At 35.9% G+C, this 25,372-nt stretch overlaps 2 protein-coding genes across 3 annotated transcripts; both read right to left on the reverse strand.

Annotated features, from left to right (window-relative positions):
• Positions 1–1,304: 1,304 nt before the first annotated feature.
• On the reverse strand, positions 1,305–3,295 carry LOC116158786 (gamma-aminobutyric acid receptor subunit pi-like). 2 transcript variants are annotated; one of them, XM_031471626.1, is made up of 4 exons: positions 3,193–3,295; positions 2,292–2,407; positions 1,946–2,237; positions 1,305–1,896 (listed from the first exon to the last, which is right to left on the reverse strand). In XM_031471626.1, the coding sequence occupies exons 2-4, from the start codon at positions 2,292–2,294 to the stop codon at positions 1,328–1,330; spliced, it is 864 nt and encodes a 287-aa protein (XP_031327486.1). In that variant the 5' UTR covers positions 2,295–2,407; positions 3,193–3,295; the 3' UTR covers positions 1,305–1,327. The 2 variants fall into 2 exon arrangements, with proteins under 2 accessions (XP_031327486.1, XP_031327485.1); XM_031471625.1 differs by lacking the exon at positions 3,193–3,295 and having other exon boundaries at positions 2,292–2,530.
• Positions 3,296–4,981: 1,686 nt separating this feature from the next.
• LOC116162179 (semaphorin-1A) lies at positions 4,982–23,414 on the reverse strand. Its single transcript, XM_031475728.1, has 12 exons — positions 23,391–23,414; positions 22,890–23,085; positions 19,768–19,872; positions 19,597–19,685; positions 19,040–19,181; positions 10,846–11,194; positions 10,711–10,793; positions 10,432–10,660; positions 10,093–10,379; positions 8,868–9,081; positions 8,587–8,815; positions 4,982–8,536 (listed from the first exon to the last, which is right to left on the reverse strand). Exons 1-12 carry the CDS (start codon positions 23,412–23,414, stop codon positions 8,471–8,473), a joined length of 2,013 nt encoding a protein of 670 aa, XP_031331588.1. The 3' UTR covers positions 4,982–8,470.
• Between the last annotated feature and the right edge of the window lie 1,958 nt (positions 23,415–25,372).

Here is a 25,372-nt window from a genome sequence, read left to right on the forward strand (position 1 = left end):
ATCTATTTAAATATTCCTACAGTAACGATTATAACTAGCGTGCGTTATCGGCAAACCATTAAACAAAATGAAAACACACAAATCTCACTTCTTGTCTCCTAGAGCAAATAATTAAATTCGGAGACTACTTAGTAATGAGTAAACGCTTCTAAATACCGAGTATTCAGCAAAGTTGGTCGACTTCACAAATATACGGTGTGGTCATAATCATAACATCGGGTATGATACTTCAGGGCGGAAAACGGGTGCTTCGTTATAAGGCAAATAAAATAATTCACGAATTAAGACGTAAGGAGTAATAGAGTGATTTTCTGATTATAGGTCAAGTAATAAAAACAAATAGGGTGCTGGATTCTGGATTAAGATAGGAGGGTGGACAGGGTCCTCGCGTACTTAGCCCTCGTATTCGGGCCATTTGTACTACCCGCCATGATCAGAGTCGTCCAATTCGTTAATATCACTCAAGTCATTCCACTCGTGAGATGAACCGAAGGGGGGAGTGACTCCAATCGTAGCTATGTCCGGCAAGGATAACCCCAAGATGGATCGCCTTAGTTGGACTAGCACGGGACATTAAAAAAATATGTAGTGTGCCGTTTCGTCATCTATGTAGCTATAAAGTTAATGTATTGTTATTTTGTGAAAATGGTACGGTACGGTTGCTGCTTTAATCCTACAGAAAAGGACTGTAGGCGGACATTTTATTGGTGACAAACAGAGCTAAAATTTGCTTCACTTTACGATCGTTTTTAACCCCCCCTCTATCTTTCCTTCCTTACTCGTCGGTTCTCTCAATACCTTTCGTTTCCAGTATGCCTTTTAACGCATAGGAGCTCAAGGGTATTGCTGCTTGCTACTTGCTCTAGTGGATGGTGACATTCGGAAACTATCCCAGAGGAAATTTTACAGTGACCAAGTGCCTGCTGTCACTGGAGATTCTGATAGTTTTGTTTTTCATGTTATGCACAAGAACTTTTCTTGCACGAGCATTAGTCTTACCAATTCTGAATACCGTAGCAAGTTTGCCTAGTGATTGGGTGATATGGAAGTTCAGTTCTTTGGAGTAGATACCAGTGCCTGTTCCTTGCATTGTTTTAGATCAATTTATCAGGCTAGGATCCCACTTCTGCATAAAAACCATGCGACAGTTTTTCCCTAATATGAATTGAGGGCCTGTTATTCATTCGTATTCAACTAGGATTCGTATAGAACCAAAAGTTAAAACTATGCAGTGATATAGTGGGATCTATGACAGGTGAAAATCTCTATTTGTGGACTTCTCGCTAAACGAAAAATGCTAATGATGTATTTGAATTTACAAAATTTATTAATATATAACGCTATATGAATAAAGTAAGAATGAGGAGAGATAAATGACAGGATACAGTATCTTAATCCAGCGATGTACCAAAATTATGCTTCTCTGGTGATTACGATTTCCTTTGTCGACGACATGAATCATCGACAACAAGTAGCTAACTAGACAATTTCCGAATAATGAGAAGATTAAAAATATTAAGCAAGTTACAAAAAATAGATCTAGCGCGTTAATTAAAGTGTTACTGCAAGAATGGACGTGCAGGTAAATCAAAAAGGCTATATTTGACAAACACATCGTAAGACGAAAGTTGATCCGTTCGCGATTGATCCAAAATGATGCGTAACTGAGCGTAACTAGCAAATTTCCGGATATAATTATCGACATCACGTAATTTGTAAAATACCGCTTTACAAAAAATTGGACGGCCAAAATTCGGAAGTTCCCCGACGGACGTACGTCTATTTCACTATATGTGGTTACGTTGGTTAGCTCAAATGTGTCTAAATCCGTACGTGATAGTATTTTTATGGGATTTCGATCCCAATTTAGCTCTATTTCGTCAACCGGAAAAACATCTGCAAAGTGTTCTTGTCCATTATTTATAAATTGCATAATTTCACTTACAACTTCCAAATTTCAACTCGCAAATTTGAATATCAAACGGATATCGGCGAAAATCCCGAGTGCACGAGGAGCGGACCGTCACCTTTTCACTCAAAAGCACGTTTCCCTTACTACCGAAACCACGCCAAAATTGGGTGTCATCAACATTATTGCAAATTTTCAAGCAACCCTTTACAAGGGTAATTTTCGGTCGCCAAATTTGCCCATTCACCGCCTTTTGCTGCGTACACAAGTTGTTGTCGAGTCTTGGATCCAACCAGCGTTGGTGGAGCAATAGTGTAACCTCATATTCCTATTAAAAGTAATTAAGTGTGTAATTAGAAAAGGTAATTAGTAAATTACGTGCCATATTCGTAGCGCTGACAAATTGGATTTCTTCTAAAGTTAGCGATACATTTACGGTAACGGCCGTTTGTACGTCACTTTCTTCGTCTAATTCGGATTTTAATATTCCAACACATCCTGAAGAAAGGCACAAATTAAAAAATAGGAAATACGGGAATATGTGCAGTAACATATTGGAGAACTGATCTCTTCCCCTTTAAATTACTTCTCACGCGCGCTACTTCGTATTAAATGTTCTAGTAAAACATCTGTAAGAATAGTGAGTGTGAGTAATGTAGATCACATATGATCGGATGAAAAAAATGTTTACATTTGATATAAAGGCAAGCAAGTTGCACTTAGACATCGACATGCGAGACATTTAAAATTGGATTGGCCTTTAATTCTATATTTTCATTTATTTCCAGTTTAGTTTTATTTTGCTCATTTGACGACTTTGCAATTTTAAGATCTCGGCCCTGACACGAACGAACGGACGAATGAACAAGAAAAACGCATTTTCATTTTTGAAAATTATGCCAAAAAGTACATCCCCAAATTCGAAATGATGGCAATGATGAAATATTGTTAGGGCGTTTTCTCCTAAACCCGAATGCATTGGTCTGAAAGTAGCAATATTTTGTCTTCACTACACCATTCTGTATCTTCCCAAAAGACAAAAGTTATATTATTAACTTAATCATTGATATCAAATTATAGAACGGTTAAACACCTCAACTTATAGTATATAGTTTAAAGTAGCCTAATATTCTAATATTTTTAATCACTGATCGTAGTCATTGAAGGTAAAATACGACGATACTTGAAATAATTAGAATGCAATATTATAGGTACATTACGATTTATTGAACAGTTTCCCCCTAACAGCCACCTCATCACATAATTAGAAGTAATAAACCTACCTACTCTCTTCTTCAAAAAGAATTTAAACGGCAGTGAAAAATAGTAGTTTACGTATCAAATAAATTTAAGTAAATTAATATTTTATTACGTGCGTTCACCAGGCCGAATCGCTTCAACTGTACGCTTACCGATCAGAAGTAGTGCTTATAATGCGCACCGGTTTTTAGCGCCCCTGGTAATATATTGAGTAATATAATAGTTGCCCGCCTGGGAAATTTTTTCCAGTAAACACACGGCCTAGAAAAAGATCAACCACTTTTTAGGAATCTCGTCACATGCAAAATTCAAGTTCTTCAAGGAAAATTCTTTGGTTTCTTAGCACAAGATGGAATCAAGTCAAGTTGTAGAAGGTGTCCTTTACGCCCCTAATCAGTTTATGGAAACTTGTCAAAAACTCATCAGTCTCTATTCTTTCATCTCTTCCTTGACGATTCCCAAGTTTCGTTCTCATGCATTATAAATTTTCCCAAATACAAAAAATGTTTCCACTTGATCATCTTTCTAGTTCCGCCTAGTTTCAGAGATTCCCATGCTTAACATCAGAAAAAACTCACCCTTATAGTTACCGCATTCGCTAATCAGAATAAAGATATGAGTGCTCGCTTCTGAGAGGAAATCTTCTATTTCGTACCACTCTTATTCCGTTATTCGAGGTGTTCTTGGAAAGAGATTACCACGACAACGAGACGGTAAAATTTGTCGGGATCTTGTGTTTATATACGCTCGATTAAAGTATAAGGTGAGATCGTCGGTTTATTTCCCCCACAAGGAACCAGATCTTTACATCCTTTCCTCAAACCGGAACTGAGAGAACTACTACCCTCACTGCGTAACTTAAGCTGATCTTTTGGGTCAGCCGTTAATTTTGTTAATCTACACCTGATCCCGATTGATTTTACCAACAACCCCAAAAAGCAGATGACGGCTCAGTTTACATTAAAGTGTATGCTGTTTCTGGCCGTTTTTCGATTTATGCTCTCCAGCAGGATCTCGTCATACGAGTATTATATACAAATATCAACCTACCTGTTCGAACTGGATCTCCACTCCATACAGTACTGTGGGCATTTTTCTTTTCTTAGCACATAGTGCATAATTTTCACCTTGTCTGTTTCTTTCTCGAACTACGTTTTCCTGGAGAGTACTATTGGTCTAAATTTTGGAAACGGGTTTCCTATAGCACAGATTTAGTGTAGGGTAATCTGTGCCTATAGTAATAGCACATATTAACTACAATAATCTGTGGTAATAGGTATGGGAATGTGCTATCGAAGGAAAAGCTACGAACGGACTTGTTAATATACGAAAATATAGTGAAAGTTGGATTGATTATAAACACTGTTTGTTATTTTATCTTGAGCCGCATCCAATAGATGCAACCTTCGAAAGCTTCATTTATAACATACTTTTATTGATATGGGCGTTGTATGTATTTCGATCTGGGAAGCCCTCCCATGTCTGGATGGAAAGTGAAAATAAATGCTCCAGACACCAAGGCCATTTTCATGCCCATGTCGCCAACTCCGCTAACTGTGGAATGCACATTGAGCGGTCGCTTTTATTACCTGTTACTATATCGTCGCTACCAAGATTCAAATTTAATATGACTTCATAAAAATTGCTTGGGGGACCCAGCATGTGACCTGAGTCATCTTTCAGGGAGTTGTGTTCCAACTGTTACAATTGACAGATATACCTTGCAAAATCAGCTGCCGCCTAGCTGCTACGGTCTTGTAAGCGTGCACTACTATATTATCTTTTTATTTCTATTCAAAGAATACATTGTGTTGTCTAAAATTCAATATTAAATGGATATCTCAACACAATTTGTCCAGAACCTTAGTATGAAGAACAAATATAAATAATAATGATAAAAAATAGACTATCAATAACATACTTCTTAGAAGTAAAGTAATGATACAATTTCGACATAATTACAATTACAAACAAGCGTGTCCTACAATAAAAGTTCTGGACAAAATGGAAGTATAACTATATATAATATACAGTACATCTGCAAAGGCTTATATAAATTACAACTGTCTTACGCAGTTCTATCTTTTAGGTCTAGCTTTAGAATTACAAAATTGGTTTTGCAATTAACATTGTAACCTATAATATATTGACAAGTGTATTTCAATATCTCTTTGGGACAAATAACTATTTTAATTTATTTAAACATACATGGAATGTTTAAATATAATCCATTTCTTGGCTGAAGGAAGTCAACACACGTATTGCAGAAGGCTTCCAATATGGGCGAACTGTATAAAGTATATTCAAAGAACTAGTTTTTAATATACTGTTACAACTACAACACTTGTGGCAATAAAAAACGTCTTTCACATACAAAAAGTTCCGAGTCTGTGAAACACTTTATACAATCAGTCCACATAATAAACATTTTGTTAACTAATATTTCTTTGTAATTGTTAACCCTACAATAAATATAATTACGTTTAAATATAATTTAAAAAATGGCGACAGCCTTACAATACAAAATGCTGCACAGCGATAGCAGACAAATCTGCTATTCCAACTGGGCACTGTTGCAATAGGAAGAAGCAAGTTTATTCATTAATGTAATCTATGTAGACATATGACTTATATTACAGACAAAACCAAATTGGACAAATTTAAAAACGAATACAATTTCAATCGATACAAAACATGAACCACAAGAAAATTATGTGCCAAAAAGATACCAATTAAATATATAACTTGACTAGTTTTTTTTACCTTTAAAACTCTATCTACAACTTTATACAACTTTAGAAATTTTAAACCTACGTACATATTATTGGAATAGTCTTACAGTTATGAGAATTTTGGAGGTTTTAACATAACGACATCGAAATCCGTTATTTGTTGCATTTCACGTATAACGTTAGTATCAAAATAATATTACAATAATATATAAAATTGTATACGTAAAATCGCAACCGATAACAGACTTAAACTTCATAAAATTTTGTTTTTAATTTAATTACAATATGCACAATAATATAGTTTAACTTGAAATCTAAATTACACAGCGTTATCAAGTATTTCAGCTCTGCTTGTTGTTACATAATGTTAAAATTTACAATTGTGCTTTTCTACTATTAGAAACCAATTTACTGTTACGACGGTAGAAAAAAATTTAACAAGCTACATGCATAGTGCTACAATAAAAGGTAAATGAGCAAATTATACAAATTAAACTAAACCTTTACTTGTATCCTTACACTTCTATGCTAAAGTGTAATGGACAGTAAAGGGTTTACGTCTTTAAGGCGCGAGCACCAAAAAATTGACTTGTGTTTGGGATTTGTTACGACCATAGTAAGTAACAATAAAAAAGATGCAACAAATCCGAAATAAAAGTCTAGAAATTAAAAATAACACGTTTCCTAAGTTGAGGAAGTTTGTACTGTTTATACTGCGCGCTAAAGATTAGCCTTGTCGACTAAACTTGGACATGGAGTATTAATTATTTCAGTCTTATATACATTACTAGATGCAGTAATTTTAAAAAAGCCTTTAGATATGGAAAATTATTGTAGAGTTGCTCAAAAATTATTAACACCAGCTTCGTAGTAGTTTTACTGAAATAATTGCGACCATTATCCAAAAGAACTACAGTTTGAAACTGGAATTTAATACCTTTCATCATTAAAGGTTACAGATCCTATCTAGTTCATCTTCTTATAAGTAGATACTTAAACTAATATAGTACGTAACTCGCATTTGGTGTGTTTCACAAACTATTCTAAACCTTACAGACTCAATTAAAAGTATAAAAAAATAAATCCAATAAATTAATAAGGTTCCTCACACACCCAACAAATTGAAACTATGAATTGTACCCGATTTAATCTATAACCTTTCAAGATGATACTCTGTGCTAAAATATAGATATCTCTGTCAACAGATCCAAGTGGAACAACTTTATAGCTACAGAATATACAATCTAATCACAATGTTGCTAAATCATAACAATCTATCTGTACGGACATACTTATCTAACACATCCATAAGAAGCACTTATTAATCATCGAAATACTTATTAAATCTATCATATCATGTCTACAATATATCATAGCCCTACGCGCTAACGCACCATCTATTTCAAATGAGTAACTATTTATCGGTACAATACAAACTACGCTAATTATTTTTAATATCATAATCTCACGTCATTGTGATCATTTCAGTTTAAAATTTTATTGTTCTGTAATAAAAGTAATGGCTAAAGATGCTCACTTAGTGCGGTTTATTTTAACTAAACCGAAACGACTAATAGTATTTATTTGGTAATCAAACATACGAGGCGATTTAAATATTAGGTAGAAATTTGACTGTATTGTCCTTTGGTTTTGGAGAGTTTTTTGAAAACACTTTTTTTGCGCAACAATGTTCTCAAATTCCACTGAAAAAATATAAGATGAACAAAAAATCGGTATTGAGATTGCAAAATGTCTGTTTTTTTGTGCACATGATTTTTTACATTTAGATGACAATTAATTGAATGAGCATGTTGGCTTCATATGTATTATAAGCGAATGGCATGTTTATTTTGTGATTGTGAAATATTTGAAATTATTAAAAATAAATTGTTTAGGTATGTGCAACTCAAATAAGGTGATATTTAAGGCACACTTTGTTATAATTTTGACAAATAAGGAGAAAATGTTTTGAACGAACTAAAATGATGAAAAATAACAATAATAAGATGTTAGTTGGGTGGTTTTGAGTCTTTGGAAATCTTTGAGTTTTCTATCTACTGACCTTCTTTATTTAAATCGCCCTTTTGATAAATGTAGGTATAGGTGTATTTGTAGGGGATTATAGTCAACTTCAAAACAAAAACTAACAATGTATTAAACAAAACAAAAATGTTGTACCTATCTGAGATCTTTCTGACTACATTTTCAAATAATTTTCACACTCGTTTGCCTTAAAACTATAAATTAAACTAAAGAAACACTGTACAAAACGTTCCAAGCAGAGCCAAGTAATTTTTACTTTTTTATTCTTTCAAGTTTTGTAATTTACAGTAGAACTGACATTACCTTTATTACAAGCGTTGCGCATGGCTCAAGTCATTTTGAGGACATGAAACTATGCCCTGTAAATGTACGAGGCAGTATTGGGAGGTGTCGGTGAAGGCGACGAGGAGGGCGGCGAAGGAGAACTGGAAGAGCCGCTGTTTGTAGGCAATGCACTATGGCCCGATCGGGGTGGGCGCGGTCTTCCTAAACTTCGGGCACCTACTCCGCCCTCCTCACTGCTTTCTCAGAGATACACCTTCTTTACACTTCTCGTCGTCGAAAATCCATCACCTCGTCTATAGTTATCTCCCTAGTTAATTCCACTTCACTAACAATTCAAATGAAGAAATCCTTTCTTACCTGATGTGAACGTAAAGTACCAAAGTTGTCTCTACCGCGATAATTATCTCTACCATTATAACCAGTATCAGGTTGAAATTGGAAGAGCGTTTCGGCGTTATTTTGATGCGGCCCCTTCCGCAACGTATTTTTGGGGGAGTGCAACTTTGGAGGAGGTTGCGGAACCAAAACCGGTTCTGCGTACGTTACCTCTTCTTGCGGTAAGAGTTTCGGTTCTGCTTGTATTCGACTAAAATTTGAATAACTAACAAATGACAAAGTCAGAAGTTGGTGTTCTTTACCTGTTCATATTTTGGCGTTGTTCAAAGTATTCGTATTCCGTATCAGGATATGGCAAATTGTCGTCGTCATCTTTGTGACATTTCCTTCCGCACAAATATCCCGCAATGAAACCAACGACTAACGCCGTGACGGAACCGGCAACTACCGCCATGATTAAAACTTCTGCCGAATATTGTGGCGAAGAATTGTCAGCAGCTGTAACTGATGGATCACCTGTTGACAGACAGAAATATCTTCATAGAACAGAAAACAAAAAAACAGTGAATCTACAACACAGTTGTTAACAACTACAATAAGCCAAGTCAACTATAAGAGTAAAATATGGGCGTAAGAGATTCGATTAAGCGTAATATGACCCTTTCAGACACGGTGTGAGTTATGTAGATTACTGAGTCGGTACTGGGTTGCTCTTTTGTCAACTATTTTTGGAAGCGTTGGGCGGGGGGCCGACATTGAACCCTTGTGAACTCAGAACGACAGGTCGCGATAAATATTGAATTGGTTTTGTAGATTACGCCTACAGGGGATACCATATAAAAAAAAACGTGGGGATGCTCACCTCTAGGGTGGCGTGAACACGAGTCAAGCCTACCGATTAAAATGGAAAGACATACTGTAGGTCCATTCGTAACAGTCCAACAGAGCAAATAATGAAATTTCAATTTTATCCTTGAGTTTAAAACGCTGTAGTTCCAAAACTGTTGGCCACAGCAAAAAATGTTATATAAGCAAAGCAGTATAGAATTTAATAATAAATTTTATAAGAGCTGTTTTTCTGCTACGAGCATCCTTTTGGAAGATATGAAGGAATTTATGATTTTGGGCGCCATTTTTTCAAGATGGCGTGTGACCATTTACAAAGTAACGCTTTTTTTGTCTATACTGACTGGACTGATTATCAAATAATATGAAAATGTGAAAATATCAGTGAAAACCGCATTTTGATATCTGTTTCCTAAGCAGATATATGGCGAAAATATGCACATTTGACAAATTTAAATTGCAATATTCATCCAAGTTGGCTTTGAAACAAAAGATATAGAATGTCATTCAAAAAAACTAAGGGGTAGAGACTTCATCTTTGTATCAAAAATCATGGCAGATAGTTTCAACATTTACGTTACTTATAACCATTGTCTCTTTTATTTATATTATATTTAATTTTATATTACTGTAATTTATATTTTATAATTTTTTTGTTGCTCACAACAAGACAGTACGTACCTCCAATGTTTTCAAACCCTCGATCTTGCATGATATTTATAACTTGTCCATCAGGCATATCTTTACTAGGTTGGTGATCTTGATTAAATTTCGGTTGTATGGAACTTAGCCCACCAGCTGAGCTGGCATCCTTGCCCAGCTTAGGAGGTGGACAGGCGGAATGTTGCCCTGTTGTGACGCTCTGATAAAAATAGCTTTCTTCACCCCATCGTCCGGAACCATGCGATCGACACTTGCCTTGCACTTTATCCCAAGCGCAATAAGGATCTTGAAGAGCCACACACTCACTGAAACCACGCAGATTTGGTGGGTACTGCCGGATAATGTTTTCAAACTTACCTGCAACTCGATATCTTATTGCTATCACATCTGTGTAACCTTAAGGATTGAACTTCTCCATCTGCTATGACAACTAGGCGGCCCTCTTGTTTTTGAGTATGCATGACGTGCAGCCCCCGAACGGCGACGTGTACTGGAAACACTTGAATTTCTTCTACAACTACGGGCCGCACTCCATGTCTGGTTTCGGCAGAAAGCGCGTTGACTGCCTTTATTACCTTTCCATTATCTAGGAAGAGTAGTAGATTAACAAAAACCTCAACAGTGACAACCAATTACCTGTTCCAATAAATAAGACGTCGTAAGTTCTGCCCCCTGGAACCTTTACTTGTGGATCGACCGCGATTTGTGTAAATCTATAGCTAAAACTGATTTGCAATCACTCGCTCGCCAAAACAGTAAAAAAGTTCTTACTGGAAACTTGTCCGAATTACAATCGGCTGTCCGAAGAAGGATGGGACACTTTCGTCCATAAGTGAGTGCGTTTTTATAAAATTCAGAGTGAGATCGGGAAGCGTACGACTGTCGTTGTGGCACTGACCGGGCCTGGGATCGGGCACCTTGGAGCTTTGCACGGGTAACCAATTTGAGTTTATCGCCGATTGTTCTTTGAAGTTACCCTCAAAGGTGTCCGCAATGTCTTGTAGAGAAAATGCGCAGACGGCACTTCCGGAAATGCTATTGGGAGGTGTTGTGAACGTACCGTAGACTAATTGAGCGGACACATCTCCATACTGGCCGTCGATTAGTTCTGTTGTTGATTCTACAAATTAAAACTACAATTAAACAAAAATCTGACTAGGAGAAAAGTTTGTTATAGTTCAGTACAGGCAGTATATTTTAGTTCAAATTAGGTAACCAAATATAAACTGCCGGTTTACGTGCTTAGGTACATCTGGAAGGAGGGCTTCATTATTTGCATCTAAATATATCTAAGGGAAATTCGATTACGTGACCTTAATTAGCGATTGTGTCTAACAGAATCCCATGATGTAAAGCATGCTAATTACTCGAACTTCCTTTGGTTTCTGTCATTCAATCGACGAATTTTAAGCAATCGTCTTTAACATTCTACTCGCTTAATTAATTGAATTATGAGAGGGTGGAAAATTCGTAAATAAATGGCGCGCAAAGGCATTGTTTAAGGGAGACTAAACGAAGCTCATTTTGGAATGAATTATTGTATAGTGGCGTCCCTTATTGATTTTGTGTAGTAAGGCAGGATTGTAGGTATTTTGTACGTTTACTGAATCAGACTTTTATTGCAATCTACACCAGTGTCTGTCTGTTTCTCCGTATTCGATATGCTTACTTTCTCAAAATTACCTATACAGATTTGGATGCACGAATACAACAGAGGATGAAGATAGAGAGCGCACGAGGAGGTAGTCGTTATATAGATCATAAGGGAGTGGTAACCAAAGTATAATTACCAAAAATAATCTAAAATTTAAAAAAAAGTCCGTATATATATATATATATATATATATATATATATTTTTTTAAATAAATTGTTGCTACTATTTCGGAAAGTGAGGGAGTTAATTGGTATATACTAATGAATTTTTCTTTTGATTTATAAATAAATAAATTAAAGAAATATAGCAAACGAGCCCCTGCTCCTGGTATAGCTTGGTATTGCGTGTTATATAGCTATAAAGTTATGCTCATTTTGAATTTCATTCAATTCGGTTCATAGGTAATTAACAGAGGGACGTCCTTATTTTTTGACCTACATTGCCCATTCACCAAATCCGATCTACAAACTTGATAATGGATCCACCTGTAAAACTGCATCGTAATCGATCCATTCGTTTTTGAGATATGATGCTAACGGAGAAACGGATTGGCGGAGAGACACCGCAAAATTATGAACACACTATGAGCTCGTTAATCAGCGATTACAAATATTATTTGATCGTATTTAGAAAAACCTCCCGTCCTGTATTGGGAGGCCCTTGGTAATGAATGATATTCTCTATTCATTGTTCAACCCTAAACTTATCTCAATTTTCCAGCATCCATAAACCCTTGAAGCATGTAGTTTCTGCGCGGCGCGTCTTTAATTATCCTAATTTGGCTCTATTCTCATTATACAACATTGAAAGACGTGGTATTTTTTGATAAATGGGACTCTGAAGGTCACCAAACATTCACAAAAGGTCAACAAAAAGACGGAATAGTTTTATGGGAAACTGTTTAATCATCACGAAAGATTCATGCCAGTCAAGTCTAGAACCTTATTGATTTTTAAGTGTTAACAGGTATGCGAAAACGATCACAATGCACATAATTCAAGATTTAATTAGAATTGCCAACAAAACCCTTATTGCAATTATATTAAATGTGTGCAAAGGTATTTCAGAAATGAACTTGTTTCGCAAATGTTCATTGCACGCTCTGTGTAATTGTATTCCTCTACCTCATATGTGAGAATATGCAATTAACACTAAATAGTTGGGTCAGTCCAAGCAGGGGGCGGCATAATATTATACCTACTATTAACTAAAACTCTGTGCCTGCATGGTTCTGCGAGATAACGAAATTATTAAAATACTTGTAGCTGCAAAGTATTCTTAATCCAAGCTAATCCGAATCATGTCGGGCAAAATTAAATTTCTCGTCATGTTTTTCGAAGTTCTGCGAAACTGTAATTGGTTTTCTTAGTTTATTATATTATTTACTTTTTGTTGTGGTCATCATTTATTTTCGTTTATAAACTCGAGCTATTTGGTAATAGATTGTTTGATCATGACTGAAATTTCATTCATTCCTGGCGTAGAGGAAAAAATCTAATCAATTTCAAACCGATTAGGGAAAGTCAAATGCAGGTTGCAATCAGTAAGTGAGATTGAAATGCTTCGCCCGGCTGATTTTTAAATGAATTAAGCTCTCTTGTAGTGGGACTAAGGAAGTAGCGTCATTTAAACGTTTGCACCGATCTGTATTTTATGATAAAATGGTACCCTAAATAATGCCGGGTAGCTTACTTCACTTAAAAGTTAAAATAGAATGGCTCGACTTTTATTTTTATACTTATTAAAGTAATCCCTAGTTTATGGCGAGTGTATATCTTTGCATACTAAAATGCTGATTTTCTACGCTGGTTGTTAGTCTGACTATAAAATATAAGCAAAGATATTTTTCCCCGCCTCGCAGTTTTGTTGTGACATCAAACAAAAGAAACGTCTTTGAACTTATAGCCGTTTTTTAAGTTTAATGACGCCAGTTTCTTCCGCGATCTTACTTCTCATTTTGGAGCTTGAAACTTCGTAGTGGGAACTATCGAAATGAAAAGAGACATGTTTGGTTATAAAAAAGGTCGAGTGGAACAATTTAAACTCGCACTTTTATCGTATTTAAGTGTTTATATCTCTGTCATTATTATCCCTAATGGATTTGAGCTACCTCCCGGCAACCCTGAATCCCTATATTAATTAAACAAGCTTTTACTTTCATCCCCTTAGTTGAGATGCATTTCCGTTTGAAGTTTGTGCTTTGTAACTTCATTTCCGGCAATTACATTGTGTAGTGTAGTTAGTACAGAAATTCGACGTTTAGTATAGGATACCTACTGTACTTGAAAGGCTTGAAAAGGTATCCCCTAATGAACAGAAAGGAATTTCTATGTTTAAAAAAACAACCCGACAATTACATATATCACCCACTTTACAACTTTTTTTGTGTTTTAGCACAGATGCATTTTGTTTTCCACGGAAAAATGGTTGCGAGTTGAAGCGATTTGGCACGAAACCATCCTGCTTATTTATTTATCAATTGCAATCAGTCGATTTGCCATTAGGGCACGAATCGCAATCCAAGGAAGATCTTTTTCATTCAGTTTCATAGCTAAAGCAGGTATAGAACAACGTAGATGCCGCATAGATGACGCAGAAGAAAATGTCCATTGATCTGAACTGCTTCCTCCTGGACCTCCACTACCATGAAGTTTTCTTGCAACTTTTTCGACATAGTCACATGACGTAATTTCGAGGCATTGTAAATTTGGAATTTTATCAATATCAGACGGTAATTTCAATCAGGTTTTATAACAGTAGAAGGATGCTTGTATTATAGCGCATCAAAACGGTGTAACCAGAATCATCAAGTTCATCAATAAATTTAAGAAGAACTCTTCGAGTATCGCTTACTAATTATACTAAAAATTCTTTTAATCAAATTGTGTATATGGATAATCAGCTGTCACAGTCATTGCTAACCCATATTTCAGTTAGAAGTATAAAGGCAAAGTATTATTTTATTGCTAAGAAGTTAGTATACAAAATGTGATATTGTTTTTGCGTTGTTGTAAGATTTGGGTCCCAAATTTGGCATAAAACTATAAATATTTTTCAGACGTTAGGCTTATTATGATAATAAGCGTTTCTGCCACATAAGCGGTGGGTCCAACGTGTTTTGTTTGGGAGCCACCCTCAAAAAAGTGGCGAAGTTTGCATTGCTTCTTCAATTTTTTCTCAGCAGCCATAAGAGTTACAAATATTGGTGGCACGTCTTTGAATGGGTTTTAGCGTATGCCCTTTCTGATTTTGCAAATTTTTTTTCAATACTTTTACCACGAAAAGGGGCACCTCTAAATGGGGGTGCGAAAATAAATTATGATTTCGACAAAATTTGGTATCTAGTTATTTAAAATCACTTTTCAAGCAAAAGTTGTACTTACTAATTGAAAATTGGTCCTTCGGGAGAGAAAGTATCCCTCGCCTACTAGTGAATCATCTAATTTTGCATGTAGTTAGTTGAACATGTCGCAAATAACAAAAAATTAACGATTTAAGTCGATATTGAGATACTTGGAATAATGCTTATTGATTGTTATAGAACTCTCAGCTCTACTTAATAACATTTTCCCACCACCCGCAGCGACCCATCGTTCATTTTTGTTATTTGCGATATTTTTAACTATATGCGAATTTAGATAACTCACTGGTAGGCGGGAGTACTTTCTGACCCGAACTGATTTTGAAAAACTGCTGGACAATTTTGTTCCTTAACTCCTCAAGTGTGTACCCATCAAATTTCGGGGAATTCTGTTGTCTAATTAATTTCTAACTTTATTCGTGATTTTCATGTTCAAAAACCCCCAGATACCACATTTCGTCGAAATTAGACTTCTTTCCCACCCCCATTTAGGGGTGCGTCCTTATCGTGATAAGAAAATTGCTCAATCGGAAAGGACATACGCCAAAACCTATTCAAAGACGTGCCCCTGGTCTTTGTAACTCCTATGGCTGTTGAAGAAGAAAAGCAAATTTCACCTCATTTTTGAGGGTGGCTCCCAAATGTCGAACCCTTGGTTTATTTGGAAAAAAGTGCTTATTTTGATCACCTCTACCACCCAATTTTTTTACATCCTTGTGTGTAACACCCTACATAATTTTTAGAACTGTACCCGAAGTATTGATATCATTTTTCCAATCCAAAGTCAGCCCTGAATCAAAAATTAGTCTCCCCCCACCCCATCTTCTCCTATTTTCTGAATATTCATTGACTGATTATAAGAGTTGTTTTTTACAGAAAGAACATTTATTTATTTATTTTTGCCATTCTTTTTGAGTGGGCGGGGTTTCAGCCAAGGCTGCTCTACCAACTCAACCCATATGCATTTACCCTTAGCATCGCGGTCTTCAACTTTAATTGAACTGCGCCACACGGGCCGGCATAATCGCGTAATTATACAGGCTGATTCAAATTCGAGGGTCACCATGTGAATCTCGGGAACTGTAAGAGATAGGTAGGTAGTTTAAATTTGGTGGCCCTCGTATGGCCTATGGTGACCGTATTCGGGTAGACGATTCTTCAAACTAGAACCTATAATTTACGTATAAGGACAATTGGGAAAGGTGTTCTATGAGAATCTATAGGAATGTTTTACAAAAGAAGTTTTTTTAAAACAACTGCAGCGTCTGCAGCAACCCTGTTTGACGGAAACATCCATAAGGATTGCTATCCCCATTGCCGATCTTTTCAAAAGGGACATGAAAGATAAATAAGGTGTGGGAAGAACACAAAATCAATAAAAATCAGAAGGTACCGATGGTCCGTAACACGAGAAATCTAGTTCAAAAAATGGTGATAGTGGAATTTTCTTGTAAATACACTGTGTCCAAGATAAGGATGTCTATCATGCGGATTTCGAAAACCATAGAAAACACGAAGATGCAACTCAATCAATCTTTCAATCAATCAATCAAATCAATTTTATTCTCCATTGTAAAAAAGTTTATAAAAAATGTATACTTAACTTACTCTAGGAGAAAATGGTGGGAAAAATTACTCCACCACTAGGGAAAAGTTGCGTAATTAGCGAGTTATTATCGTATTGCAAAGAAAACCGGACAATTCCGATTACCCACTTTCAAAGAGATGCCAGAAAACCGAAATTTGCCGATTTTGTTTTTATTTTGTTCTGATTTCAGCAGGTACAAAAAAAATAAAAACCACTTTCTCTTTACTTTCTAATGGTGCGGGGAAATTTTCGGGAAAATGGAAAATATGTCCGGTAGGCACCTTCGCACCATTAGGATGTTGTGCGCGGGTGCACCATCCTTTTGAAATGGACAGTTTCCAACTTTTTTTTGTGTGCAGTACATCGTTGTATTCGTAATAAAAAATGTTACTCAATATGTACTTTTTTACGGATCATATAAAAAAATAAAGATGATTTCTTTTCAATGAAACGTTGTATCGAAAATTTTTCAACGCTGTTTCATAGAGGTAGCAATGAGGAAGGGTTTTTTAAATATATTTTTTGTATCTGTTCAAATAAGACCAAAACGATATAAAAACAAAATCGGCAATTTTCAGTTTTACTGACATACCTTCTGAAGTAGTCGAAATGTTCTGGTTTTCTTTAAAGCATGATAATAAATGTTTAATTGCGCAACTTTTCCCTAATTTGACCATCATCGTATCTTCTCTGGTTTCCGAGGTCCTCATGATAGACATCCTTATCTTGGACAGTGTATATAAAAAAAATGTGTATATTTTATTTTTGATTTTTTTGTTTCTATGTCCTGAGGTTGCCTTACGAGAGTGGGTTCAACATTGACACGGTCTTAAGTCGCTCGTATAATAATGCTAAAAAGTTTTTCTTCGTCCCGAAATTTACTGTAATTCGTCTGCTCTATTCGAACACACATTAAAATTGCAGGTGAATCGCAATTTTTTTAATTTTTCTCCACGACTTATGCGACCTACTTAATATGCGGCTATTTATTTATTTATTTATTATCCCTCTCTTGTTCTGGGCCCTCAACAGGCTTGCGCCCAATTACAGAGTGACCCGCATAATGCTTTTTAGAGGTGCCCCTGCAGAAGCTCGTAAGTTGTTCTATACTACTCCGGTATTTACCTTACGAATTAGGAAAACTGCAGGAAAACCTAATTGAGTATGTTTACCCGAAGTTAATTCGTTACTACTTTTATAACTACGTTAATAATTCAATTTCAACGCACTTAAAATAGTACGCGAAAAAGTCCAGTTAGAAGAAATCTAGGAAGAAATTTTCAATGATAGAAAAATGCACCCACAGTGTAGGTGATCGCTCGCGAATTAGTCTTCGAATCCTCGCGTTGTCCCACTTATTTCGCTATTTGAATCTCGCCCACGAGAAAAACCGAAAAGGAACTTATTTCTGAACTCAAATGGCCTCGACAGGCGCGCCCTAATGACTAATAGAAAACCCTAGGCTTTAAACAGAACGGAACGGAACTTTTAGATCCCAAGAGATCGTGGCAACCGCGCTTGCTTTCCGAAATACGATGATAGTTATCGCCAGACATACTTTCGTTCAAGATCGCTATAAAGCGGAAACTTCCCTATGTTGACCAAAAGCGTCCCCCTGTTACCGCGTGCGCCATTTTGGAACAGAAATATTGATATAAAGTGGTTAGGCATATTTTCCTTTGTGTATGGTTCCTGGGAAAAACTAAAGAAGTGGCCTAATTTTTTTTGTTACTCTTCTCGAACGTTAGTATTGTGGGTCCGATAGTACTAAACGTATTCAAGCACTATACCCACTAATTTATTCACTCGTAAGCCCTATGATCACAGCGTTTCTCAATATGTTTTGCTTTACCCGTCGTGCCATTTATTTAGGAGTTGTGGTCATAAGTGGAGCTTATACAAGCGTCTATGCTTTTTCGCTTGTAACAAGGAGGATGTCCAAATGCGAAAAAGTAACAACGGTATTACTTTGAATCCTACAGCAGAGTGAAATGATTCTATGGATGTATAGGCAATGTAAATGCCTTGCTCTCATAATAAAATTTTTAATTTGCAATAAATAAGTTAAATAAATAATAATTTCATCACGTCTAAGTTCGCTGTATAGTGTATATCCAGATACCACCTGGATTGAGTTCTATTATATCAGGTTAAGTTGCTATAACAGCAAGGTCCCAGTAACCCTAAGCAAACAGAGCGTCATTCAAGCAACTGGTGATTAGTTAAGACAAGGGTATGGTGACTAACCAATTAAAGTAAGCATTTACCACGGGGACAGGACAGTGTAGCTGGGAGTCGTAGATATACGTATTGCGCAATATTACAAGTTTGGTTGAAACGGAAATGCTGAATAGTACTTACGTATTTCATTAAAGTAAAATGGAAACTCCCCCGTAACGGAACAGTTAAGCCTAGATTTAAGGAAGGAAGTCCAACGATTCCGGAACCGATGTGGCCCTCCACGGTCATACTTACAAACCCTGGCCACCCGGGAATACACCGCCTAGAAAAGAAGATCAAAATGTAACATTTCATGCGCGTATAAAAGTTAAAATTTCTTACAATATTGAAAGCAACTGATTTATTGTTATAAAAAAATCGACGGTGAATTGATTCATATCAACTCTGGGATATCAATCAAAGTCGCTCGTACAAAGGCAAAGGCAAAATGAAAAATACCCCAAAGGGAAACAGCAACGCAAATAATAAATATCTTTTTAAAGTTCAAATCGATCGGACATCCTTATAATGGATTATAAGTCGAAGAGATAGCGAGCGACGTTTTTTTTATAAAAGAAACGCTAAAACTGTTGACAAAAAGAATATAGAAGTAGCATTTAAGACCGTCGCAAATTGTTCGAAAATGTTGGGATGAAATATTCTTTTCATCATAAAAACAAGTAAATATTAATATTTACCTTCCCGCAGTTAATATATTCGACGGCGGTTTCTCTAAAGAAGAAGTAGACGAAATCTCCGTGCGTCATGGAACTGACAAAATCTGGAGCTGTAAGAAATTCGTTTTAGGGGTAAATCTATAGAAAGCGCCAAGGCGCCGATTATTCGAGGCAATTCAAAGGCAACTTTACCATTGAGACTCATCGAATCGTATTGTTCAGTCTGTAGCGGTTCTCTGTAGATAATAGGATCCATTCCGCTGAAATCGGCCACCGTGCCAGTATACAAATCTCCATCTGAAACAAAAGGAACAATATAATTATAACGCATTTTGATGAGCTAAGGAACGGAACGGCAGCCTCTATTGTTCTTTAACAATGTTATGGGGAAAAATATGCAAAGCGTGTGTGCATGTAGTAGTACATTGCTAACTGTAAACAAAACCTTTAGTTACCGTGTTCATTAGCAATCCTGCACAAACATAACTTTGTTAGTGTAAGATCCAATATAAACACCCTTGGAAACGCATTAACGAACGTAAATCGAACAAAGCAAAGAGCTCTCGTATTTCAAGATCTCACACATCCTTTGTACCATTTCGCTGCCGCTCAATGTTAGCTTTAGAGTAACAGTCAGTCACGCAACCCATTCCTCGATTTCCAACAAATTCACCAAAAATTTTACCCGTTTCGAATAAACAAGAGAAATAATTACGGTTCACATCATATATTCTCCATATCCAAATTCGAAGTCAAAACGGCGTAACACTTAAGATTAAGAGCAAAAAGGAATTTGATCGAGTTATGAGATAAAAATGACCCTTATCGCCCTACACCTATTGTAAACTATTCCAAATTTGGTAAAAAAAAAACAGACAAGCGGTTTAGCTAATGGAGAGCACACACTCTTAGCGAGAAATGTTGGACCCTAGATAAACCCGTTAGTAACATCCTTCTATGTGTTAAGAAAAAAACGAGCAATGTAAGAGCTTTGGGTGCGTAAATCTCAAATTAGGGCTATTGGAGGCGTAGCTCCCAAACGGAACATTTTCGCCACTTAGTTTATTTGGAAAAAATGTTTGTTTGGTTTCTTCTACTCCCAATTTTTTACATGCTTATTTGTTACTTCCTTTATAGGAAAAGTAAATAAGTGTAGAAATTGGCCGTCTTACACAAGTCTTATTTACTAAATGATGATCCATGACTTTATATCCTATTTATGTAATGTATAAGCACGCAAAGAGAAATGTTACGGCTTCGGTTACAGCCAAAACTGTCCATTTCTTGGCGTTGAACCCTGTAACTTTTTAGCGCTTTTTCCAAAACGAAACTGGACTCTGTATTGACAATTTTTCTTGGCAAATGCTTCCCTGCAAAATTTCCGCCGATAAACCGTCGCCAATCGCCAATGGATGGGAACGTTGGAAATATAATTTTGACTTGGAAAATATTTACCAGAAAAATGACAATATTTTGAAACCACTAGAGATATTTCATGATCTTCTGTTCAAAATTGGTTGTTTTCTAAAAAACGTGACATATCAGCACACGTCAGAATCACAACCTGTCGTTTGCAGGTAAGTGTTAATTAAATGCGCTTTCGTTTTATACAGTGGGGCGTGGGTTTATTAACACACAAATTCATTGTCACGTTGAAGGACTCTTAAGGGTACAACCTAAAATATTGTTGCATTTTTACAAATAGAATATTGCATATTTCCCTTTTTTTCAAATTCTCAGTCTGCGTTCGTTATGGTCACTTGGTTTAAGATCTAGAAATGTTTAGGAAATTTTGGAACTATATCAAAAATGTGCAAAAAATGTTGAAGAACTTAAAAGATACTTGAACGAACATATAAATTTAAGAAAATGTAAAAGTGTTGCATGAAAAAATTTAGAAAACGCTTCAGAAATGTTAATGGAAAACAGTAGGAAGGACATTTTTTACACGTTTCAAAATTTTCAAAACGTGTAGGCATTTTTTAAAAATGTAACCAGAACCACCTAGACATTTTACGTTTAACATAAACAAATGTTGGCAATGGATAAGAAATTTGGAAATGTCTCGAAAATATGTAGGAAATGTTACGAATGTGTCAATAATTTTGAGATAAATGATTCGGAAATGTATAAAAATATTTGAAATGAAGCATGTTAAAAATGAGTAGAAAATTTGGAAAAGTTTGGGAAAATGCAGACATGCTTTTATTAAATTTTGGAAAATTTGTGTAGGACATTTTGTAAGATATTAAAGAAAGGTGTAAAAGTTGGTGCACACCAAAAGGGCACGAGGACAATTTAGATAGGTACGAAGTTTAGTTTGAATCTTCCTGTATGTTATTATTGGGGAAAGAATTATAGCGAGCACAATTCAAACGTACATTCTAGTTTCGATCGGATTATAAGCGTTGAGTTATCATACTATATTGAAAATTCCGAGTCTTCGTTAATTGTAACCCAAAAAACGTAGGAATTATGTACAAATCAGCACCAATTAATGTGTTGGGACTTTTCGAATCAGGGGAACAACGTAAACTCGTGCTTTGAAATAGCATGAAGCACAGCACGAACGCTAATAATTTCGTCCAATTTTCTACTTGTTTTACTCTTTGTGCACTTTAAACGTATAAAAGTGTCTGAAAAATTTGCAAAATTAGCGAAAAGTCGTGTATATTCCCTAAATAATGTATAAATATTGTATTAACGAGATGCATGACGGAAGGGCGTTTTTACGGTATTCAGAGCTGCATCTAAGCATTACTAAAAGCTCGCCTAGATGAAAGAGACGTCTGCAATGGGGAAACAACCAAACATGCATAAAACGTCTTCATTATTTTTGCTCGTTACTTGCAGCAGCATGGTGTGGCGTTCGCAGAGAAACGTTACTGCCACAAACCGCTTTGAAGTTTTCTTCGTTGCAAGTGACAGAAATCCTATTGTTATGTATGCAACATTATAAATAAAGCAGTTTGCGTATATTTCGCAATTCGAGCTAAAAACATAGATTCGGCAGCCATGGAAGGTAAATAAATTATCCACTAGTTGTCTATCCATGTGTAAAGAGGTTAGACTTCTAGGCGATGTAGTAAATTTCTGAAATCTATACAAACTGTACGAAATATCAGCGCAGCACCAACAGTAAATCAAGTTAATTTAGTTAATTCAGTTTAAAATCCACGTTTCTAATTGATTTATTTCAATATTCTCCCCCGTTCATACTAAGCACGGTATAATTAATTAATGTCATTTAGAAATAATACATTTTAATTTGTTGTGCGCGAAACCATTCGATAAATTCTCAAACAGAAACTCACCGACATATATCGCTGTAGAATTATGATGAGGGTCGTACGGACATACGGCTTGGCCAGGTTTCTCCTTTGCAACCGTGTAATTTCCATTATGAATTACATAATCTCTACAAAGTGGCTTGAACGAATTCGTGCCGCATACTAGCAGTCCTCCCGCCGCAGTTTTTGCCATAATACGCATGTAGTTCTGGCAGTTTTCCTGAAAAAGAAAACATGACTTTTAGTACTCCGTCCAAATGGATTATCTTCCATAACACTTTATGCTTAATGCGCCATGTGCGTTAACTATCACTTAAAGTTAACGGACAATGAATTTTAATTACCAGTGGATTGTTTACTAGCGGCTCAAGACGAATGGGGTCAACGAGTGATTAAAATTCAGTTCGCTATTATGAATGGAGTAACCATTATTTCCATTGTTGAGGAAAGCGCAATTGAGGTGAACATGAAAACAATTTTAATATTAAACTGCAATAAAGTCTACATGCCTAAATGGAGACTTACAGTTTGTTTTACAAGGAGTCTCATACTAAATGTAATATAATAAACAGTACCAGAGTTAAGAATTTAATCAATGCACGAGCAATTTAAATCTTTTAGGGGAATTTTTCGAAAGAAAAAATCCTCTTATGTGATGGTTTTGTCCGTCTGTCGGTCTGTTCCTCGTCTAATTCGAGAACGAAAAGAGATAGCGATGTCAAACCTTTGTCGATCAATTTCGAGCTCAAGGATCAGTGCTATTGAATATCAGCCTGATTAAAAGTCTGGTTTTCGAATACGGGCTGCGTGGCAAAAAATTCCCTTACTGAAAATCGTATGCTGAATGGGATGTGAAGAAACTATACGAGAGCAATCGTACACGACGTGACTGTTTACTCTCAATTTGGGAAGAAATTGAACAAGAGTTTGATACGCAGCCTGCAATTCAACAAACCTCTTATGGACAAAATTGATGGATGGACACTATTGATGACAATACTAAAATAAATCGATTTTTTTAAACAAGAATTTGAAACACCACCTGCAATCCAATCAAGCCCGTATAGACAAAATAGTTCATAGGGGACCAAAATTATGCTCCTAAACTAACTTGAGCTATAGAAAGATTGCTTTTATCTCAAATTAAAGGAAAAGTACCTACTCATATTGGACAAAGAGCTGCTGATTTCTTAGGTTAGGGGTTTGTCTCAGAATTTCCAAAATCTAAATTTTTGTTTTTATATACCTTTTTATCTCACTAAATCGCTTAAAAAATTTGGTGTTGATAGCACATATACCACCCGCACACCTGCGCATGCGCGATACCGCTCTTTTATACCTGTGAATATATGCACCAAATGTGAATCCAATCGGTTCAGCCGTTTAGCCGGAAATGTGAGTTTGACACACTTGCGCATGCGCAATTCTGCCCAAAAGCTGTCTAAGAATGTGTGTACCAAATTTGGTTCTAATCGGTTCAGCCGTTTAGCGGGAAATGAGAATACAGAAGGACCGACAGACCGACATCATAGATATTTTGTTTGATTCGGATTCCTGGTTGTTCAAAACGTGTATTTCCGTCAAAAAAGTGAGGTGCCACTTTGATCAATCTCCGCAAGACTTCAATCAGCCTCATTCTTTAGAATGATTTCCTAATTTTTACCTAGAGCAGTATCCCCACAGACCAATTCCCGTACCTTTGGATTCCGGTAGTAAACCTACGTACGAGTAGGTATATACTGCACCCACATTTTATAAAAAAAATTGTGAGTTTTGGAATATGTTTGTCAATTTTACAATTTGGGTTTCAATTATAAGACTCTTTCGTTGAGATTTTTGGGAAAAACGAAAAAAAACTATTTGATTTCATAGAGAGGAACTAAATGTTATGCCTTTCTTGTTTGCTTAAGGTCGGGATTAAGTTGGTACAGTAAAATTTTTATTTATCTACAAATTTCGCTGAAAAAAAAACAATTTGATGACATGAAATATATTTCGTGCTCTTTCGTAAAGGTTCAGGTTACGTTGGCAGAACAAAATTTTTAATTACTCACAAATTTTGTCGGAAAAAAGACAACACTTGCATACAAAACTGTTTTTACATGTTTTATTAAGCTTTTCGTAAACCCGCAAATTTAAAAATAAGTTTCAACATTTTTGTTATTAGTAGCAATAGCCCATGACTTTTGTTGTTTTATGAATTGCCAATTGCCATTAATAAATGAAATGTTGAAATTTATTTTTAAATTTGCGGGTTTACGAAAAGCTTAATAAAACATGTAAAAACAGTGTTGTATGCATCTTTTAATTCTAAACAACTTTAAACTCAACAGTTTTTTCTGTAAAATGTACAGGAGGGCAGGATTTTGCATAAAACTAATTTCCCACGTTAAATCCCTATGTCCCACTTACCGTGCACCACCCTGTATAACAAGCAGACAGGTATTGCACTCACACTCATAGGTATAGAGGATATATTGCCAAAGTTCCATCGATAATAAATTTGT

This window comes from Photinus pyralis, unplaced genomic scaffold, assembly GCF_008802855.1.
Source record: "Photinus pyralis isolate 1611_PpyrPB1 unplaced genomic scaffold, Ppyr1.3 Ppyr1.4_LG1, whole genome shotgun sequence".
Classification (NCBI taxonomy): Eukaryota; Metazoa; Arthropoda; class Insecta; order Coleoptera; family Lampyridae; genus Photinus; species Photinus pyralis.

What these genes read in the sequence shown, in the direction of transcription:
- LOC116158786 (XM_031471625.1), bottom strand. Translation starts at nt 2,462, where the DNA reads ATGTTACTGCACATATTCCCGTATTTCCTATTTTTTAATTTGTGCCTT. An exon ending in TTGTCAGCGCTACGAATATG is followed by an intron (nt 2,238 to 2,291) that starts GCACGTAATTTA and finishes TACTTTTAATAG; the next exon opens with GAATATGAGGTTACACTATT. An exon ending in CGAGTTGAAATTTGGAAGTT is followed by an intron (nt 1,897 to 1,945) that starts GTAAGTGAAATT and finishes AACACTTTGCAG; the next exon opens with ATGTTTTTCCGGTTGACGAA.
- LOC116162179 (XM_031475728.1), bottom strand. Translation starts at nt 23,414, where the DNA reads ATGAGACTCCTTGTAAAACAAACT. An exon ending in AATAAGATATCGAGTTGCAG is followed by an intron (nt 10,380 to 10,431) that starts GTAAGTTTGAAA and finishes GCGTGGTTTCAG; the next exon opens with TGAGTGTGTGGCTCTTCAAG. An exon ending in CAACGCCAAAATATGAACAG is followed by an intron (nt 8,816 to 8,867) that starts GTAAAGAACACC and finishes TTCAAATTTTAG; the next exon opens with TCGAATACAAGCAGAACCGA.